The 18,741-nt window shown below is 62.2% G+C and overlaps 1 protein-coding gene across 1 annotated transcript in view; it reads left to right on the top strand.

Moving 5' to 3' along the window:
• The window catches only part of NECTIN1 (nectin cell adhesion molecule 1), a 62,150-nt gene extending 43,671 nt beyond the window's left edge, over positions 1–18,479 (top strand). The window contains exons 2-6 of the mRNA XM_070426241.1: positions 5,547–5,897; positions 6,380–6,682; positions 7,054–7,171; positions 8,928–9,079; positions 14,930–18,479. Coding sequence (XP_070282342.1) covers positions 5,547–5,897; positions 6,380–6,682; positions 7,054–7,171; positions 8,928–9,079; positions 14,930–15,477 — 1,472 coding nt within the window. The 3' untranslated portion in view covers positions 15,478–18,479. The remainder of the gene's footprint in view (positions 1–5,546; positions 5,898–6,379; positions 6,683–7,053; positions 7,172–8,927; positions 9,080–14,929) is intronic.
• The last annotated feature ends 262 nt before the right edge of the window (positions 18,480–18,741 follow it).

The following is an 18,741-nucleotide window of genomic DNA, read 5'->3' as shown; positions in this document are numbered from 1 at the left end:
GGTGACAGTGATGATGGTGGTGACTAAGGATGGTGACAGAGATGGTGACGATGACAGTGATGGTGGTAGTGACTAAGGATGGTGACAATGATGGTGGTGAGGATGATGACAGTGATGGTGGTGATTGAGGATGGTGACAATGATGGTGGTGACAGTGATGGTGGTGAGGATGATGGTGGTAACTGAGGATGGTGACAGTGATGGTGGTGATGATGATGGTGGTAATGAGGATGGTGACAGTGATGGTGGTAACTGAGGATGGTGACAATGATGGTGGTGATGACAGTGATAGTGGTAACTGAGGATGGTGACAGTGATGGTGGTGATGATGATGGTGGTGATGAGGATGGTGACAGTGATGGTGGTGATGACAGTGATGGTGGTAACTGAGGATGGTGACAGTGATGGTGGTGATGATGATGGTGGTGATGAGGATGGTGACAGTGATGGTGGTGATGACAGTGATGGTGGTGATGATGATGGTGACAGTGATGGTGGTGATGATGATGGTGGTGATGAGGATGGTGACAGTGATGGTGGTGATGACAGTGATGGTGGTGGTGATGATGGTGACAGTGATGGTGGTGATGATGATGGTGGTGATGAGGATGGTGACAGTGATGGTGGTGATGACAGTGATGGTGGTGATGATGGTGGTGATGAGGATGGTGACAATGATGGTGACGATGACAGTGATGGTGGTGATGATGATGGTGGTAACTGAGGATGGTGACAATGATGGTGACGATGACAGTGATGGTGGTGATGATGATGGTGGTAACTGAGGATGGTGACAATGATGGTGACAATGATGGTGGTGATGACAGTGATGGTGGTGATGAGGATGGTGACATGATGATGATGGTGACGATGACAGCAGCTAACATTTACTGAGCATTTGATTTGTGCTGAGTGCTGCTTCTCTAAGTTTCACATGTGCCCCCTCATTTAATCCTTACAACGATTTTGTGGGGTATGTGCTATTATGATCCCCATTTTACAGATGTGCAACCTCAGTGCACATTGGGGCACAGAGAGGTGCAGTCATTCGCCCAAGGTTTCACAGCCCACACGTGGCAGGGAGAATGAACCCACACTGTGGGCCTCCGCAGCCCCCTACTGGCTGCCAGGAAGGGGGCTGGACTGCCCTGGGGGAGGCAGGGGGTGGGCAGTGTAGATGAGACATAGCGTCTGTTTTCGGGGTGTCAGAGCCAGGGGGGCTGGTGGGAAGGCCTGGACACCATGGAGAGGGCTGGGATGGGGGTGGTGATCCTCGTCAGTGTCCGAGGGGCCTCCCTCCATCCCTCCACTCTCCCGACTACCAGGGGGCTTTCTGCCCCAGGAAGCCCTGCCTGACTCCTCCTGCCTTTCCCATCAGCCCTTTCTCTCCCTTCAGCGTGAGCCCGTTCCCTCAGTGACTGGCATTCTGGCCCTGCCTGTCAGCATCACCAGGAGTCTGCCCCCCTCCGAAAGCCCCCACCTGCCCAGTGTCAACAGCAAGGGCGTTCTTCCCGACGGCCCGGTCTGACCAGGACAGGCAGACCCAGGCCAGATGCTTGGGTTCTGGGCTCCTAAGCATGGCGGGTGGGGGAGGGCTGCAAGGGGGGTCTTCAGACCTTCCCAGTCTTCCCAGCCTCTCCCAGTTCCACTACTGAGCCCCACCCTAGTGATCCCATGCCCATATCCACGAGCTTCCTCATGCCCACCCTGGGGCCACACCCCGGCCCTGCCAGCAGCGCTGTGGGCACAAAGATCCACATCAGAGGGAGTCGCCTGCTCCCTGGAGGTCTTCCCACCCCTGTGCCTGCCCCCCCCCCCCCAGGCAAAGGCGCACGGGCCAGGAGAACCCACTCTGTGCCCAGTGAACGGGCACCCGGGCACTTTCCTCACTGCTCACCACGGTGGCTTCTGGGAGAGCGACCGGAGAGGAGCGGCCTCCCCCTCACGCAGGACTGGGGTAGGGGAAGGCCACATCTGCCCGAGGAGGCATTGCTGGTGGATGGACCGCGGGTGCCCAAGCCCCTGCAGCGCCCTCCCGCCCACGCCAGGCGCTGCCAGCCCTCTCCTGGCACTCAGCTCTACAGGGTCAGGTCACCGCTGAAGAGGCCATAATGAATGTCAGCCTAGGGGCCAGGCACCGGCCTGCTGCCCCCACACCCGCAGGGAGATGTGGGGAGAGGCAGTCGCAGCCTCCAGGGTGGCCTTGTCCCTCTGCAGGCCCCACCGTGCCCGACGCCAACCCCCAGATGGCTGCTGGGGGCACCCCTCTCTCCACCCTGCCTGCACCCGGGCCCAAGCGCTCCCAACCGGCTTTTCCTGTTCCTGCTTTGTTGGTGAAAGCTCCCCAGTTGTACCCGCATTATCTCAGCTGCTGGGCGAGCCTGGCAAGTGGAGGCTGGGGGCAGGCGCAGGGAGCGCCCACCCCTGTTCTCCTGGGAGGGCCCAGGACTTCCCTGCTGGCCCCCTCGCCCATCGGCTAGGGTCCTGAGCTGTCCGGCCCACTGACCACACTGGGCTGGGCTACAGTTCAAGGAGTCAGTTAGGGCCACTCAGGGAGAAGAAAGTGGGGCTCAGCGGGGGCCCCTGGTCAGGTCTCAGGCAACTCAAGATGGAGCCGCTAGGACTCAGGCCTCCTCCCTCCTGTGGGTGCTCCTCTGTCAGATGCCCACCAGCCTGCAGGGCATCTGCCAGGGACATGTTGGAACCCCACAGACTGACTGAGGGACAGCTGGGGGTGGGGCTATAGACACCCCAGTGGGTCTTGTGGACGTGCGGGCGGGGGAGGAGGGGGGCCTCGGGGGAGCTCTCGCAGCGTGGCAGGGGCCTGGTGTGGAAGGACCAGCGACCTTTCGTCACAAGCATTTCCTGAGTCCCTGTGTGCCAGCACAGGGCACAGCCCGTGGCCTCGGGAGTGCTGGCCGTGCCCTCGTAAGGGGAGGAGGGGCCAGCCCGCTTCCCTGACCCTGGCATTGGGGCCTTCAGAGCACCGCCCTGCTCCCGGGTGCCCCCGTGCAGAGGCGGCACGGCCCACGCTCCTGCTGTGGAACCCCAGGCCCCTCTGGAAGCCCCCAGGCCAGTGATGGCGAACCTATGACACGCGTGTCAGAGGTGACACGCGAACTCATTTTTTTGGTTGATTTTTCTTTGTTAAATGGCATTTAAATATACAAAATAAATATCAAAATATAAATCTTTGTTTTACTATGATTGTAAATATCAAAAACTTCCTATATGTGACACGGCACCAGAGTTAAGTTAGGGTTTTTCAAAATGCTGACACGCCGAGCTCAAAAGGTTCGCCATCACTGCCCTCGGCCGTGCTGTGCCCCTGGGTCCGTGCAGGGTCCGGCACTGGTGTTGCTGATGGCGCTCAGTAAACTGGCCGAGGAGAAAGGACGCAGGCACGTGCTGTGCACAGAGGCTCGGGCACAGAGAGCGGAAGGCACGCTCAGGGAGCTGGCTGCCCGGTCAGGGCTGAGGAAGCGCAAACAGAAGCCACTCTGATGGGATAGAACAGCGGTGGGGAGGCCATGGGGGTATTTATTCAGTCCCACCGATCGCTCCCTCCTTCCTGCGAATCCTCACCCTCACTGCTTCCATGGTGACTTGTGAATAATTTTTTTATTGATTGGTCTCAGAGACAGGAAGAGGGAGAGAGGTTTGTCCCACTTATTGACGCGTTCGCTGGTTGATTCTTGTATGTGCCCTGCCCAGGGGTGCCGTGTGCAGCCCCAGGGGTCGGGGCGACGCTCCAGCCAGTGGCGCTCCCCGGCCGGGCTGATCTGGGAATCCTCGGTAGAACGTGTTTACCGAGCACCAGTGTGCCATGCGGGCCGGGCGCTGGGCACAGGACACAGATGTGAAAGACACAGACCTGCTCTGAGCAAGTCAGTCTGGCGGAGACGTCAGGGTGTGAGCAACCGCGTCCGAGGCAGAAAAGAGCTGTAATGGATGTGGCTGGGTTCACAGCTGGAGGATCAGGGGGGCTTCCCAGAGGAGGTGGCCGAGTGGATTATCCAGGGCAGGAGGGCGGGCCTTCTAGGAACTGCCTGAGTCGGAGGCAGGAAGTGTTGCATCTGCTCCTTGGGGCTGGGACTGAATTGCTCATATGATTCAAGTGCTGATAGTGGCCTCAGCACCTAGTGACAGAATAAATGGGAGGAGGGAGGGAAACTCAGAAACCAGGCAAGTTCTGAAGGCCCCGCCTGCTTCTGCCTGCCCCGCTGGGTCGGGGTGGGGGGCACAGCGAGCCAGTGCACCCGGCACAGGACATAGCTCTGCGGAGCCACCGGGGTCCTGTGTCCCCCAGGTCCTCATCCATCAGACCGGTTGGTTCTCTGGCAACCCTGTGAGGTGGAGGCCGTGGGTCATCCGCCCCATCTGCCAGAGGAGGGAACCCAGGCCCGGCAAGTGAAGCGGCCGGTGGCTCTCGGCTGGGCTGGGCTCAAAAGCAGCATATTCAACCCTCATTGGAAATGGAAAATGAGCTCTGACCGGTGTGGCTAAGTGGATAGAGCATTGGCCTGCAGGCTGAAGGGTCCAGGGTTCTATTCCAGTCAAAGGCATGTATGTTGGTTGCAGGCTTCTCCCTGTCCCTGTGTCTCTACATCGATGTGTCTCTCTGTCCTCTCCCCCTCCCTTCCACTCTCTCTAAATATCAATGGAAAAATATCCTCGGCTGAGGATTAACCAAAAAACTAAAAAATGAGGGTGTGGACAGGTACTTGCTGCCATGGAGCAATATTGACAACAGAGCACCAGCTATGGTGCTGTTGGAAGGCAGCATAGGGAGCAACATGCAAAGCATGGTCTTCATTTTGTGAAAAAAAGTAAATAGATGGCTGGGCAGCTATAGAGAGGAAAGTGCAAGGGCGTTCCCACAAGATCACCAGGCATTTCTCGGTGGCGGGGTCATGGGTTCTCACTTTCTTCTCAGTATTTTTCTTTTATTCCCTTTCTATATTTTTATTGATTTCAGAGAGGAAGGGAGAGGGAGAGAGAGATAGAAACATCAATGATGAGAGAGAATCATGGATTGGCTGCCTCCTGCACGCCCCACTCTGCAGGGATCGAGCCCACAACCCAGGTGCATGCCCTTGACCAGAATGGAACCTGAGACCCCTCAGTCTGCAGGTCAACGCTCTATCCACTGAGCCACACCAGCCAGGCTCATTTCAGTATTTTTCAGTGTCACCCAGTGTTTCTATAACAAGCACCTATTCTGTGTGTCATCAGAATAAGGAGAATATGCCCAGCTGGCGTGGCTCAGCAGTTGAGCGTCGACCTATGAACCATGATTTGACTCCAGTCAGGCACATGCCCATGAGGACTTGATCCCCAGTGTGGGGTGTGCAGGAGGCAGCCAATCCATGATTTTCTCATCATTGATGTTTCTCTCTCTCCCTCTCCTCCCTGAAACCAATAAAAATATATTTTTATAAAAGAATAAGGGGAGTGTGACTGCTGGGAAAGAGAAGACAGTGGCAGGGAGCTGGGTGGAGGGTGTGCCTGCCCTGACCCGACCCCCCCCCCGCCCCCTCGCCCAGGTGCCCACGCCCAGATGGTGCAGGTGAACGACTCCATGTACGGGTTCATCGGCACCGACGTGGTGCTGCACTGCAACTTCGCCAACCCGCTGCCCAGCGTGAAGATCACCCAGGTCACCTGGCAGAAGGCGACCAACGGCTCCAAGCAGAACGTGGCCATCTACAACCCGGCCATGGGCGTCTCGGTGCTGGCCCCCTACCGCGGCCGCGTGCAGTTCCTGCGGCCCTCCTTCACCGACGGCACCATCCGCCTCTCCCGCCTCGAGCTGGACGACGAGGGCGTCTACATCTGCGAGTTCGCCACCTTCCCTGCGGGCAACCGAGAGAGCCAGCTCAACCTGACCGTGATGGGTGAGCTGCCCACCCTCCCTCCCCGCGGGCAAGGGCCCGCGCTGGGGTGTGGCCGCCGTGTGTTTCAGGGGCCCAGACACTCTCTTCTGTTGGCGAGCTCCCAGGGCTCCAGGCCTGCTACCTCCAGTCCCTCTGGCCTGGCTGCCCACAGTTCCTAGGGGTTGGGGGCAGGGCCTCTGCTCTGGACGGAGCTGAGGGTCAATATTTAGGCTGCAGCCCACTGCGGGGCCACTGGTGGGCGGCAGGAGGCGTGCAGGGCCTCAGACGCCACGGGAAAGAGGGCTGCAGGAGCCACTGCCTGGATCGTGGCCCGCCTCCCAGAGGCCTGGGCCTGCCCGAGGGGGTGCAGATGGTGGAGCAGAGGTCGGCCATGCAGAGTCCCGGGAGGAGTGCCGGGAGCACAGCGATAGGGACAGCACCCCACCCGGGCCCCTCTGACCGGGCATGAGAGCCAGGCCCATGGCTCCCTCCACTTCCCGCAGCCAAACCCACCAACTGGATCGAGAGCAGCCAGGCGGCGCTCCGGGCGGAGAAGGGGCGGGACGAGAAGGTCCTGGTGGCCACCTGCACCTCGGCCAACGGGAAGCCGCCTGGCGTGCTGTCCTGGGAAACGCGGCTGAAGGGGGAGGCTGAGTACCAGGAGGTCCGGAACCCCAACGGCACGGTCACCGTTGTCAGCCGCTACCGCCTGGTGCCCGGCCGGGAGGCCCACCTGCAGCCCCTGGCCTGCGTTGTCAACTACCACCTGGACCGCTTCCGGGAAAGCATCACCGTCCACGTGCAGTGTGAGCGGGCGGGCCTCCCGGGAGGGCCCCGTCCCTTCCCGCCCCGCCCTCCCCAGGCCTCCCTTCTCCTGTCACCCTCCCGGCCCCCTCTCTCCCCTCCCACCTCTCCCCTTCCTTCTGCCCTCTCCCTCTCCTCTTCCTCCTCCTGTTCTCTTTCTGGGCTGATTCGTCCCCCTTCTCTCTTCCCCATCACCTCCCTTTGCTCTCCCTTCCTCTCCTCCTCCTTGTTCCCCTTGTTGTTCTGTGATCCTCCCACCCCTCACGCTTCCCCTCTCTGGCTGGTTCCGTGCCACTGTCAATGCCACCCCTTCGCTGTCTGGGGTCCCCTGGCCTCGAGTCCTGCTCCTCTGACCTCGTTCTTTTGGCCGCAGATGAGCCTGAGGTGACCATTGAAGGGTTTGATGGGAATTGGTACCTGCAGCGGATGGATGTGAAGCTCACCTGCAAAGCCGACGCTAACCCCCCGGCCACCGAGTACCACTGGACCACGTGAGTGCGAGGGCCGGCCCCTTGGGTGCCTGCTGGTCACAGAGGGCCCCACCCAACCTCGGGAGCTTGAGCCAGGGAGGAAATTCAGGTCTAGGCTCGGGTTTCTTGGTGAGAAGGGGAATGGACCGTGAGAGGCCTGAGTGAGTGACAGCGTTGGTCAGCGGGACAGACCGGTCGGTCAGAGGCTCACCTTGTGACCTGCCCCCTTCTGCTCCTAATAATGCTGCCCTTTCCCGCGGGTGATTCAGTCTAAGTCGTTGCCACCCCAGCCCCCAGCATTTATTTCTGTCCCGGTGTCCCCAGGAAAGCTGGCTTTCTGGAGCCTTCCAGACCTTTCTCTATTCCTGTTCCTTCTCCAACACCCCCATATTCTCAGGGAAGAGGCCGCAGTCAGCCCAGAGCACCTGTGTTCAGAGGGCTCATTCCACGTCCCATTGTCCCTCTCCTGGCTTCGCGGGCCTCAGGCCTGGTCCTCAGAGGCTCTGTCCCCTCCAGTGGCCCAGGGCCGCAGCCAGCTCTCCTGGAGAAGGGCTGTGGGGACAGAGAGACGGCGTAGGGAGGCCGAGGAGGAGCCGACACGGTGGGCAGAGACGGCTGTCTAGATTGCATCTACATCTTTTTCTTTTTTTAAACACATTTATTATTTTTAAAATATATTTTTATTGATTTCAAAGAGGAAGGGAGAGGGAAAGAGAGAAACATCAGTGATGAGAGGGAATCATGGATCGGCTGCCTCCTGCAGGCCCCCGACTGGGGATTGAGCCCTCAACCTGGGCCTGTGCTCTGACCATGAATCAAACCGGACCCTTCAGTCCGCAGACCGACGCTCTACCCACTGAGCAACACCAACCAGGGCTCCACATTCTTTTGCAGGAGGGAGAGGGCACTGGGCACCTGCGTCGCCCTCTCCCTCCTGGAACCGGAAGTGCTTCCGAAGGTGTGAGTGCATGGGGCCTGCTCGCCACTTCCATCCGTGGGCCCCGCAGCTGTGGAGCCCACGAAGTAATCGCTCTGCGGCCTTGGCGATCAAGAGGAAGGAAGTTCCCTATGTTTCGGAAACTTCCAGGCCTGTGACATGACCAGCAAGAACAGAGTCCTAAGCCTGGGCCACATCTCCTTACCCAAGTAGCTTGTTAGAATGCAGATAGCCAGCCCGGCCGGCATGGCTCAGGGGTTGAGCGTCGACCTATGAACCAGGAGGTCATGGTTCAATTCCTGATCGAGGCACATGCAGGTTCCACCCCAGTGTGGGGTGTGCAGGAGGCAGCCAATCAATGATTCTCATCGTTGATGTTTCTCTCTCTCCCTCTCCCTTTCTCTCTCAAATCAATAAAAAAATTTTTAAAAAAATACAGATCCCCAGGCCATGGCCCCAGTGGTCTGCTTTAGTGGAGCTGGGGTGAGAGCCCAGACATCTGTGTGGTTAACCAGGTCAACAACCAGGAACCACGAGTGTTAGAAAGAGCGCCGGGCAGGCGTCCAGACAGCTGGCTGAAGCTCCAGTCCTGCCCCTATTGGCTTTCCTTGGCCTTGACCCTCAGGGCCCTCCACCTGTCCAGTGGGGCTCCCATCCCCGGGAGCATTCCGGGGCAGTGACAGTCAGGAGTGAACGGCCGAGGCACAGAGCGCTGCCCCGTGCAGGAGACGGTGGTGGTTCTCCTTTGACTCCTTCCGAGCCAGACCCGCCCTGCTCACTGCTGGGCTGGCGCCAGGTGGTGGCAGGAGGGTCCTGACGGGCCGTGTCCCCACCCCGCAGGCTGAATGGCTCTCTGCCCAGGGGCGTGGAGGCCCAGAACAGAACCCTCTTCTTCAGGGGACCTATCGACTACAGCCTGACGGGGACCTACGTCTGCGAGGCCACCAACCCCATCGGCACCCGCTCGGGCCAGGTGGAGGTCAACATCACAGGTGGGAAGCCGCACCCTCCAGCCCCCCTGCCCCCCCACTGCTCCTCCACTGCCGCGTCCCCCGCCTCCTCTTCCTGCGTCTCCCATTCTCCTGGGAACCCTGGCCTTTCTCTTTCCTCGTTTACGGCTGTGAGAGACAGTCGGGAGGCCCCCAACCAGGAGGGGGTAAGTGCTGTTCACAGCAGAGCTGCTTGTGGTAGGGGTGTGAGCGTCCACCCTGGGCTCTGCCAGCAGCAGCCACTGTGGAGGCCAGCTTGAGGGAGGGGGGTTGCGATGGAGCTAATCTCCAAGCTCTGCCTCTGGGGTTCAGGGAGCTCCCATGTGCTGGAGGAGGAGGCCTGCCTGGAGGAGGAGGCCTGCCTGGAGGAGGAGGCCGGCCTCTGCAGGGATACTGGAGGGAGAGCAAGGAGGTCACCCAGAGCCAGGGTGGTGTGTGGGCCCTGCCGCTGAACTGATGTTCTCCCTGCATTTCTCTCTCTGTCAATGCAGAAGAGGAGGGTCAGCCACCAGACCTTTCGGGGCAAAGGGAGGATGTGGGCTGGGAGGCTCGGAGACCTCACAGGGTTGAGAAGGAGCAAGGCCTTCCATGTCAGGCGGGCGGAACCTGGATGAGCCCTCGTCTGTAAAATGGGGAAAATACGAGGTGCCGTGAAGGATCAGGATGGTACCGAATGTGGGCCCAGGACAGCACAGACCTGCCTCCCTGTGAATGGCCCGCCCTCCGTGGTCATCTCAGCCTCCGTCGTCACTGCTACTGGAAAGAGGGGAACAGGCCTCCCAGCTTCCCAGGTGGAGGAGGCCGTGTCTTCAACTTGGCCTCGGCCGGTGCAGGATGCGAGCGTGGCAGAGTGGCATCGCGGGTGTGTCTCGGGGACAGGGGTGCGTGGGCGGAGGTTATGGGGCCCAGGGCAGGGCTGGGCAAACCTGAGGACCGTGAGTTCCGAGCCTGTGAGGAGGGGCGGCCTTGCTGGTATATTGGGGCCCAGCTGCAGGAAGAGCAGCTGTGGCTGCACTAAGCCCGCCTCGGCCTGGAGCCGGGCTGTCTGTCACCTCTCGGGGTGCAGCGGGGGCACTTGCTCTTTTCTTCAATTCCCTGCCATTGGCCTCCAGGCTCTTCGGGCGGGACCTGTTAGACTGGAGAGAGCCGAGGCCGCCCCACAGGCTGGCACTGGGGGCAGCAAGGGTGAGGGTTCGTCATGAGGGAGCCTGGCCACCCAGGGAGAGGCCGGCGTATGGGGGTACAGACTCGGCCTGAGTGTGTTCACATACTTGCCCTTCTGGCTGTGGCCTTGAACTAGTCCTTCGCTCGGGGCCTCAGCTTCCTGGGCTTTCTGTGGAGACCTCAGGCTTCTGATGGTCACACCAGCCTGCACTCCCTTCCCCAGGTGGACCCCCCTCCCTCCTGGGCGCGCCAGGGCAACCACGGGTTACAACATCTGGGAGGAGCCACGGAGCCCGGGCAGCTTCCTCCCGGCGCCCAAATCCCTGCCGGTCCGGTCCGTGGTGCTGCTCAGCCCAGAGACAGGGTGGGCACGACCCAGGCCGCCCTTTGCCCAACGCCCCAGAGGATGCCGTGCCCGTGAGCACTCGCTGCTCATCGAAGCCGCACCCGATCTAGGAGGGGCAGGGGCCCGGAGGTGCTCGGGGGACAGAGCGGAGGACAGGAGGACGGGAGGCAGCTGTGGAGGTGGCCGTCTCCCGGGTCAGCCTGGATGGCCAGGTGGGCAGGCTGTGCCCTGGAGATGGAGAGAGACCAGGTGGTGACTGAGACACCCTGTTCTGCAGCTGGTCAGGCCAGAGCCCCGGAGCGTGACACTCCCTGAACCAGTGAGGGCCCGGGCCGTTCGCTGCCTCCTGAGGGACGGTCTCAGCCGGCACCAGGCCTTGGCCCAGCTGTGTGTGCTGTGCTCACAGCAGTTTCTTTTAATATTTTATTGATTTTAGAGAGGAAGGGAGAGGGAGAGAAACATCAGTGATGAGAATCATGATCGGCTGCCTCTTGCACGCCCCCTACTGGGGATCGAGCTCACAACCAGGCATGTGACCTCCTGGTTCATAAGTCAACACTCAACCCCTGAGTGCACCGGCCGGGCTCAAGGCAATCTCTAGGCAGCAGCCCCCCAGTCTTCACCAGCTGGTGCCTGTCACACCCCCTGTCCACGAGGCCCAGCCCTTCCTCCCCACGCCCGGCTGGCCTGGAGGGACCGTGTGAGGGAGACGAGCAGTGGAAGCTCTCGTTTCCGTTCTCCCATCTGTTCGGGGAGCAGCTGAGCCCTGGTGCCTGTGCAGAGGGATGGAGAGCAGTGGGGCCAGGATGGACAGAAGGTGGGCCGTAGGGCGTGTGCACAACACACGTGTGTGCAGGGCACACGTGTCCCTGGCCACTGCACCACCACACACACATGCTTTGGCACAGGATTCTCTAGGTCCCGGGTCCCGGAAGAGGTGGTATTTGAGTTGTTCCTACAGGGATGAGTGTGTGGGCAGAGGTGGGGGTCCCCTGGGGGGAGTGTGTGGGAGGAAACGGAAGGAGAGGCTTTCTCTGTCCGAGGGGAGCCTGCGGGTTCACGGAGAGGCAGTGGCAGGGCTGGTTCCGACCGAGCATTTGGGAGGCACTGTGGATGCCGCGGGGAGCAGTGAGGGCTGCGTGCGGGTCTTCCTAGGGGACCCAGGGCCTGCACGGGGGCCGTGGGGTGAGAGCAGAGGGAACGACCTCCCCGGGGTTCCCACGGGGCCTGAGCCCCACTGAGGGCAGGTCACAAAACAAACTGGTGAGCCCCCTCCCTTCTCCCCGTGGGGTGGTGCTCAGGAGGTGTCCCTGATCAAACTAAAGAGGCTGAATTAGGCCCCTGGGCTGGGGGTTCAGGCCACTTGCAGAGCAGGCCAGGGAGGCCGTGGGGTGTAGGGGGTCAACCCCCTTCCCATGAAGGTGACAGGGTGTGCCCCATGGGCAAGGTGCTCTTCAGACCCAGGGCTGGTGCAGCCGGTCCTGAGGGGGTGACCCTGGGCGAGGAGATGTGCCAGCAGCAGGTGAGCAGCTGCGTGCTGAGTGTGCCAATGGCCCGGCTGGGCCGGGGCGGGTGTCTGGGAAGGCAGCTGTGCCTGCACCTCTGAGGACCCGGCGCCCCTCGGGCTCGATGAGGCCCCTTTGCGGGTCTGACAGATGCTCAGCTGCTGCAACTGCAGAGGAGGGAAGAGCTCCCCTGAGTCTGACCCCTGGCCTTCCCACTGTCCTTGGCTCGCCGCACTGCATGCTGGGAGGTGTAGTTCTCAGCGTCCAGCCTAATCTGGTGCCCGAGCACTTCCTGCCTGTCTGTGTTGGTTGGGAAGCAAGTCCAAGCATTCTTGTTGGCCACAAGCCTCCTCCAGATCCTAGATCCAGACTGCCAACCCCAGCCCTTCCCTCTGCTCAGACCCACCGAAGCCCCCGCCGCAGTCCCCCAGCTCCATCAGGGACCAGGGCCCCGAGGGATGCCGAGGCCCCGTGCCCCAGGGGAAGCACAGCCAGTCAGGAACGGGCCACGCTGCCCCTTTGTAAGAGGATTTGAGGGCGGCAGCTGGGTCCCGCCCCGCCAGCAAGCACAGCAACCCGCTGAGCCCTCCCTCCTCTCCCTGCTGCAGCGATGGAGGCTGTGTGTGCTGCTGGCACACAGACAGGGCCTACGGCTGCACGGGCAGCTGGAGGAACAGAGTGGGCGGGCGGGTTCTCCACAGCAGGCAGCCTGCGCAGGCTGCATTCGTCCCTGTAGCGACTGCTCTCTGGCTCCCTGCATAGCATCTTCCCCCCCAAGTCTGTGGGGCTAGAGTCGTCTTAAGCCATTCTTCTTCCTCTGCACAGGCCTGGGCCTAACACAGCCAACACAACCAGGGTTCCCCTGGTCCAGAAAGCTCCCTGGGGCCCTGGCTAGTGTGGCTCAGTGGATAGAGCATCAGCCTGCAGACCGAAGGGTCCCGGGTTCGATTCCAGTCAAGGGCATGTGCAGGCTCCTCCCCAGCCCCAGGTCAGGGTGCCTGTGGGAGGCAACCAATCGATGTGTCTCTCACATTGGTGTGCCTCTCCCTTTCTCCCACTCTCTAAAATTCGTCTCCAAGAGTGCGAGTCCTGTCCCCTGTGGACACGAGCAAAGTAGGTGCTCAGCACACGCTTGCTGACCAGGTGGCCGGGCGGACGGATAGACGGAAGGATGAGTGGATGGGTGTCGGGTGGAGCAGGTGAAGAGAGGAGAGAGCATCCAGCCTGGGTGGGAACTGGAGCGGCCACAGGAGGGGAAGGTCACAGGAGGGGAAGGTCACAGGAGGGGAAGGTCACAGGAGGGGAAGGTCACTGGCAGTGCAAGTTCCGGAAGAGGCTGCTGCCACTTGGTGCCCCTCGTGGGGAGCATGTGTGAGACCAGAAGAACCTTGAGGCTCCAGAGATGCTGCTCTGGACGTGGACAGTGAGGACAGATATTCAGTAAATAATCATTGGGCAGCCGGGCCGGCGCTGACCTCTGAACCAGGAGGTAACGGTTGGATTCCCGGTCAAGGAACAGGCCTGGGTTGCAGGCTCCATCCCCAGCGTGGGGCGAGCAGGAGGCAGCCGGTCCCTGATTCCCTCTCATCATTGATGTTTCTCTCTCCCTCCCTTCCTCTCTGAAATCAATTTTTTAAAAAACAAACTAGATTTAAAAATAAAAATCACTGGGCAGCCATGTGGGCACCTGCGCGGAGGACACAGTGGGGCCCCCCACCCTCCTCCGTGCGAGGCCCTTCCAGCCTGAGCCCTTGGAAGGACTTTTCCATCCTGGAATCTCTGCCCTGGTCCCCCTGCTGCCAACAGCGCCGCACACCGCAGAGGGGCCGCCCGCCTCAGAGGAGGGGCAGGTGCCCGCGCAGTGAGGGAGGCTGAATCAGAGCGTGAGCTGGCAGAGACCTATCCGAAGGCCAGGACATAGGCCCAAACCCACCCTCCACCTGCAGAAAGGAGGGACGCCCAGGGCCCCAGCCTCCAGGTGTGCCTGGACCTGCGCTGCTCCTCCGCCTGGGCTGGCCGTGGTCTCCGGTGCCACCCTGTGGTGGTGCTGGGAACTGCCCCTCGGCCTCTGGCCTGGCCCCACTGGCCAAGAAAGTCACCTGCCCAGCCTCTCTTCCGTTCTCCTTTCTACCTTTCCTGCCTCTCGCTTCCACTCTGTCCTCAGTGTGACCGTGTCATACACACACATTAGCACGGCACACGCTCGCCGTGGCACAGGAGTGTGTGCCCAGGTGCCCTCTGTCCCCTGTAGTACCAAGTCCCATGCTCGCACGCCCGTTCCTACACATCCTGGCAACCCCCACCCCTACCCCCCCGTGCCTGCAGGGCCAGGCCACAGGCCAGAGCCACAGCCCTGGTTTCCGGCACTTGCTGGGTATCTATGGGGCCAGCGCCCGGGAGCCGGTCCTCCTCCTTATGCTCCAGGGGCAGGTGAAGTCAGGGGGCCCGTGACCACAGGTGTGGGCAGAGGCAGTGTGACATTGGCACGGGCTGGACATGCAGGAGCCCAGGCTGCGTCATGGCCGGTGGCTGTGGGCAGGTCACTGAGCCCATGGGCTCTCCCCGTGTTCACAGGCAGTGACAGCAGCCTGCTCCACGGGGCAACGTGGCTGTGATGCATCGGTGGGCACGGGGTCAGGGTGGGCCGGCACCACAGCCAAGGAGGTGGGCACAGAGGCTCTGGGGCCACCCAGCTGCCTCTGCCTCCCCTCGCCCTGCAGCCTTGGGTGGGGGGGCTGGAGTTGTCTGTCCCCGGGCCTTGGGCCCACTCCCTGGCCGGCCTCCCCTTTCCCTGCCAACGAGCGGACACTGACCGCCCCCCGTCTCTTCCTCCCCCAGAATTCCCCTACACCCCGTCGCCTCCGGAGCACGGGCGGCGGGCCGGGCCTGTGCCCACGGCCATCATTGGGGGCGTGGCGGGGAGCGTGCTGCTGGTGCTGCTGGTGGTCGGGGGCACCGTGCTGGCCCTGCGCCGGCGCCGCCACACCTTCAAGGGCGACTACAGCACCAAGAAGCACGTGTACGGCAACGGCTACAGCAAGGCGGGCGTCCCCCAGCACCACCCGCCACTGGGCCAGAGCCTGCAGTACCCCGACGACTCGGACGACGAGAAGAAGGCCGGCCCGCTGGGGGGCAGCAGCTACGAAGAAGAGGAGGAGGAGGAGGGCGGTGGGGGGCGCGAGTGCAAGGTGGGGGGCACGCACCCCAAATACGACGAGGACGCCAAGCGGCCCTACTTCACAGTGGACGAGGCCCAGGCCTGTCAGGACGGCTACGGGGACCGGACCCTGGGCTACCAGTACGACCCCGAGCAGCTGGACTTGGCCGAGAACATGGTTTCTCAGAACGATGGGTCTTTCATTTCCAAGAAGGAGTGGTACGTGTAGTCCCTCCCAGAGCCTCTGTCTGCGCCCTCCTTCACCCGCACGCCCCCGCCACCCTCCCCAGCGACCCTCCAGGACTCCCAGAGGCGGCCACACGCCCTCCGGAGAGCCGGGGCCGCGGCAGAGCCCTGGTTCTGACCCCTGGTCCCACCCTCCCCGCGTGTCCTCTCTGTGGCTTGGATGTTGCTGCGCCTCCTTTCCCTGGCGGTGCCCTGCGCTGGTCTCATCTCGTGCACCTGGGCACCCAGCCCTCCAGGGCCCGGGAGCCCCCTCCCCACCCAACACTGGAATGTCTCTGTTCTCCACTGGGGAGGAGGCCGGAGGGCCTCCCTGAGGAAGAGCCTCCCCCACATGCTGCTCCCCGTTCCCACGGAGAGGGCGCCCGGCCCGTGCGAGTGGACGCGGCCGGAGTTGGAGCCGGTCTAGACCCGAGAGGCAGGGGCGCCCAGGGTGCTGTGAGGCTGTTACATAGACCGGAGGCCCCTGGGCCGTGGGCAGCGTGCTCTCCTGGGGAGGTTGGTGGCATAGTCCCTCCTCGTCCTGCAGAGCGATGTCCTACATGACCCTCCTTGCCACCTCAGTCTGTCCCCACAGAGGGGGGCCCACACCCCCACTCACCTCTGCCACCCGCGTCTGCTTCCGCACCCCTGGGGTCACACGCCTCCTCCCCTTCCCACCCGTGCTTCCCCCAGGACCTCGGGCTGGCCCTAAAGCGCTCCTACAGCACCGAGCCTCTCGGGTCTCCTTACCTAGCGAGTTCTAGCAACGCATTTCCTTGGGGTCAGGGTTGGGGTCCCTGAGTGAGAGGTGAGCGGCACCAATGTGGAGGGGGCACGCCTGGGGGGAGGGAGCCATGCGGGAGGAGCTCAGACCCCGAAGGGTGTGGGTCGCGCCTCACCCACTGAGGCCAGAAAGTGCGAGGGGACGGGGAGCCGGGGATACTGAGTCCGAAGCTCCTGCCTGCTCCTGCTCCCCACACTACTTCCTGCTCAGCTGTCCCTGGGCGTCCGGGAGAAGCTGTCCCTCTGAGCTGCATGTTCCGCGTGCATAGGCCCGAGTTCCTGTCAGTCACCCACTCCAGTCTCCACAGAGGAGCAAGGCCCGCCCCACCCCTTTGTCCCTCCTCAAAGTGCCTCAGGTCCTCCCTCTGCCCCTCAGCCCGGCTCTGGATGAGGAGACCCTGGCGGGGGGAGGGGGCGGGGGGGGCAGGGGGGGCGGGGTCCCACCTGCCCACTGGGGTTCTGGTGAACTTGGCCCAGCTGTCAGGAGCCCTATGGGGTGGCAAGTGCTGGGAGGAGGGGCAGATGGCTCTGTGCCCCCCAGGCGCCAGCTTGCCCTTCCTTAGGCTTCCCGAGGGAGCCCCCCCGCCCTATTTCTCCCCTCTCTGGTGCTGCTAGGGGACCCTGGCCAGCTCCTGGCAACCTTGGGCCCCGCAATTGGGCCACCCTCACCTGGCCCCCACGCCCCACCAGCCACCCAGTAGCCACGTAGCAGAGATCTGAAGCCATGGCAGTCCTGGGGCCACCCTCCCCTCAGCATTGAGGGTGCTGGATGGGATGCAGTCGGGGAAGAAAATTCTGGGGTCTTCCAGCCACGGAGAAGAGGGAGGGAGGGAGGGATGGATGGGCTGCTTCTCCCAGCAGGATTAGCCCCCAGGGGAGGGGCCTTCTCCATGGGACATCGCTGTCCATCCCATGGACAGTGACTCCTCCACCCAGCTCACTCACCCCCAAGCAGGGGGAAATCGCGGGGGCCTGCCTGGTGGAGGCATTCTCTGTCCCCTTGAAACCATAAGACTGAAAGGATTCCTCCTCTGTCGATGCTACCACTGCCACCCCTATTTCTCACTTGATGGTGGACTTTGGAGGCCCCTGGGCCCAGCCAAAGCACCGAGCCTCCCCCCCCCAGGACACCTCCACCCCTCCCCCAAGCAAAGCACAAATCATGGTGCCTGTGCCGCGTGCATGGGCCACGAGGGACCCCTGCCTGGCCAGGAACCCGCTGCAACCTTTCCCTGGGAGGGCTGCCACCCATGGCCAAAAGTGGGCGCAAGGCAGGGTCTGCACTGGGGCCTGGGGAGATGGGGTTTTCTGTGCCCAAGTCTGCAGGGAGCTGAGCACAGCTGGCCCGGGGAGCAGTGGCCCAGTGGGGGGAGGGGGGGCATTGCTTCCCTGTGACACCAGCACCGCTGAGCCCCAGCCCTTCCTGGCTGGAGATGAGATGAACTTGCTATTCACGGTGCCAAGACCGCCCGCTGTCATCCTGCCTCTGGGTGCCCTGTCCCGGCCCACCCCGACCTCCCTGTACCCGTTTTCTTAAAATTTTGATATTGTTGTAACTCGGAGCAGACCACCGAGCCTCTTAGGAGGAGGGTGTGACGAGCGCAGCGCGAGGATGCGTGCGAGCCGCCTCCGCAGGCCCACACGGGCACGTGGGGCGCGTGCACCTCTGGCAGCCCAGGCACAGGCCCCGCACACTCAGGCGTGCAGGCACCAGGCACCAGAGGACAGGCTCCGGGAGCGCCAGCCCTGGGCATGTCCCCTCTGCCAGCCCCTCCCTGTGCCCAGGTCACTGGTGCCATCATCCTCCTGCCACCCTCCAAGCGGAGGAACCAGGATGGTGTTGGGTGGGGTGGCCTCCTGGGGCCCCACGGCCCCTCCTCGTGAGCAGCGGGAGGTCTCCCAGCCCAGGGGGAGGGTGCTGGGGACCTGGCTGCCTGCCCCTCCCCTCGCTGCTCCTCCTGCTGCCGCGAGGATGGGGTTCTCGGCCCCCCAGAGGGCGTTCTGTTTTGTATAAATGAAAACAAAGCCCGGGGAAGCTGCCCCTCCCCTAAGCGCGATGCACAAGCTTTGCCTCGGTTTCTCGTCGCCATTTTCATCTTCGGTCCCAGGGGCGCCTCAGTCTCCTGGTTCCGACCCGGGGGTGTTGGCCTCGCCCCCTTTTACTTGTATTAGAAAAAACTCATGGGTTGAAAAATACTTTTTATAATAAAGTGTTGAAAACAATGCTGGCTGCTCGTGTCCCTCCTGCCCCCGGGGTGGTGCCATCCTTACCGGCAGGGGCGCCTACGCCCAGGCCGAGGGGACCCCAACCTGCCATCAGGCAAGAGCCCCGGGGAGCCTGGCCAGCGAGGCTCAGGGTTGAGCAGGAGGTCACGGTTCGATCCCATCGGGGCCCAGGCCCAGGTTGTGGACTTGATCCCCAGTGGGGGGTGCGCAGGAGGCAACTGGTCAGTGACTCTCTCTCCTCATTGATGCTTCTCCCCCC

The sequence above is a fragment of the Myotis yumanensis genome, unplaced genomic scaffold (genome assembly GCF_028538775.1).
Source record: "Myotis yumanensis isolate MYYU_CA2020_CCGP unplaced genomic scaffold, mMyoYum1.0.hap1 SCAF_10, whole genome shotgun sequence".
In the NCBI taxonomy this organism is placed as follows: Eukaryota; Metazoa; Chordata; class Mammalia; order Chiroptera; family Vespertilionidae; genus Myotis; species Myotis yumanensis.
The sequence above is the reverse complement of the archived record's forward strand: the minus strand, read 5'-3'. Positions and strand labels throughout refer to the sequence as shown.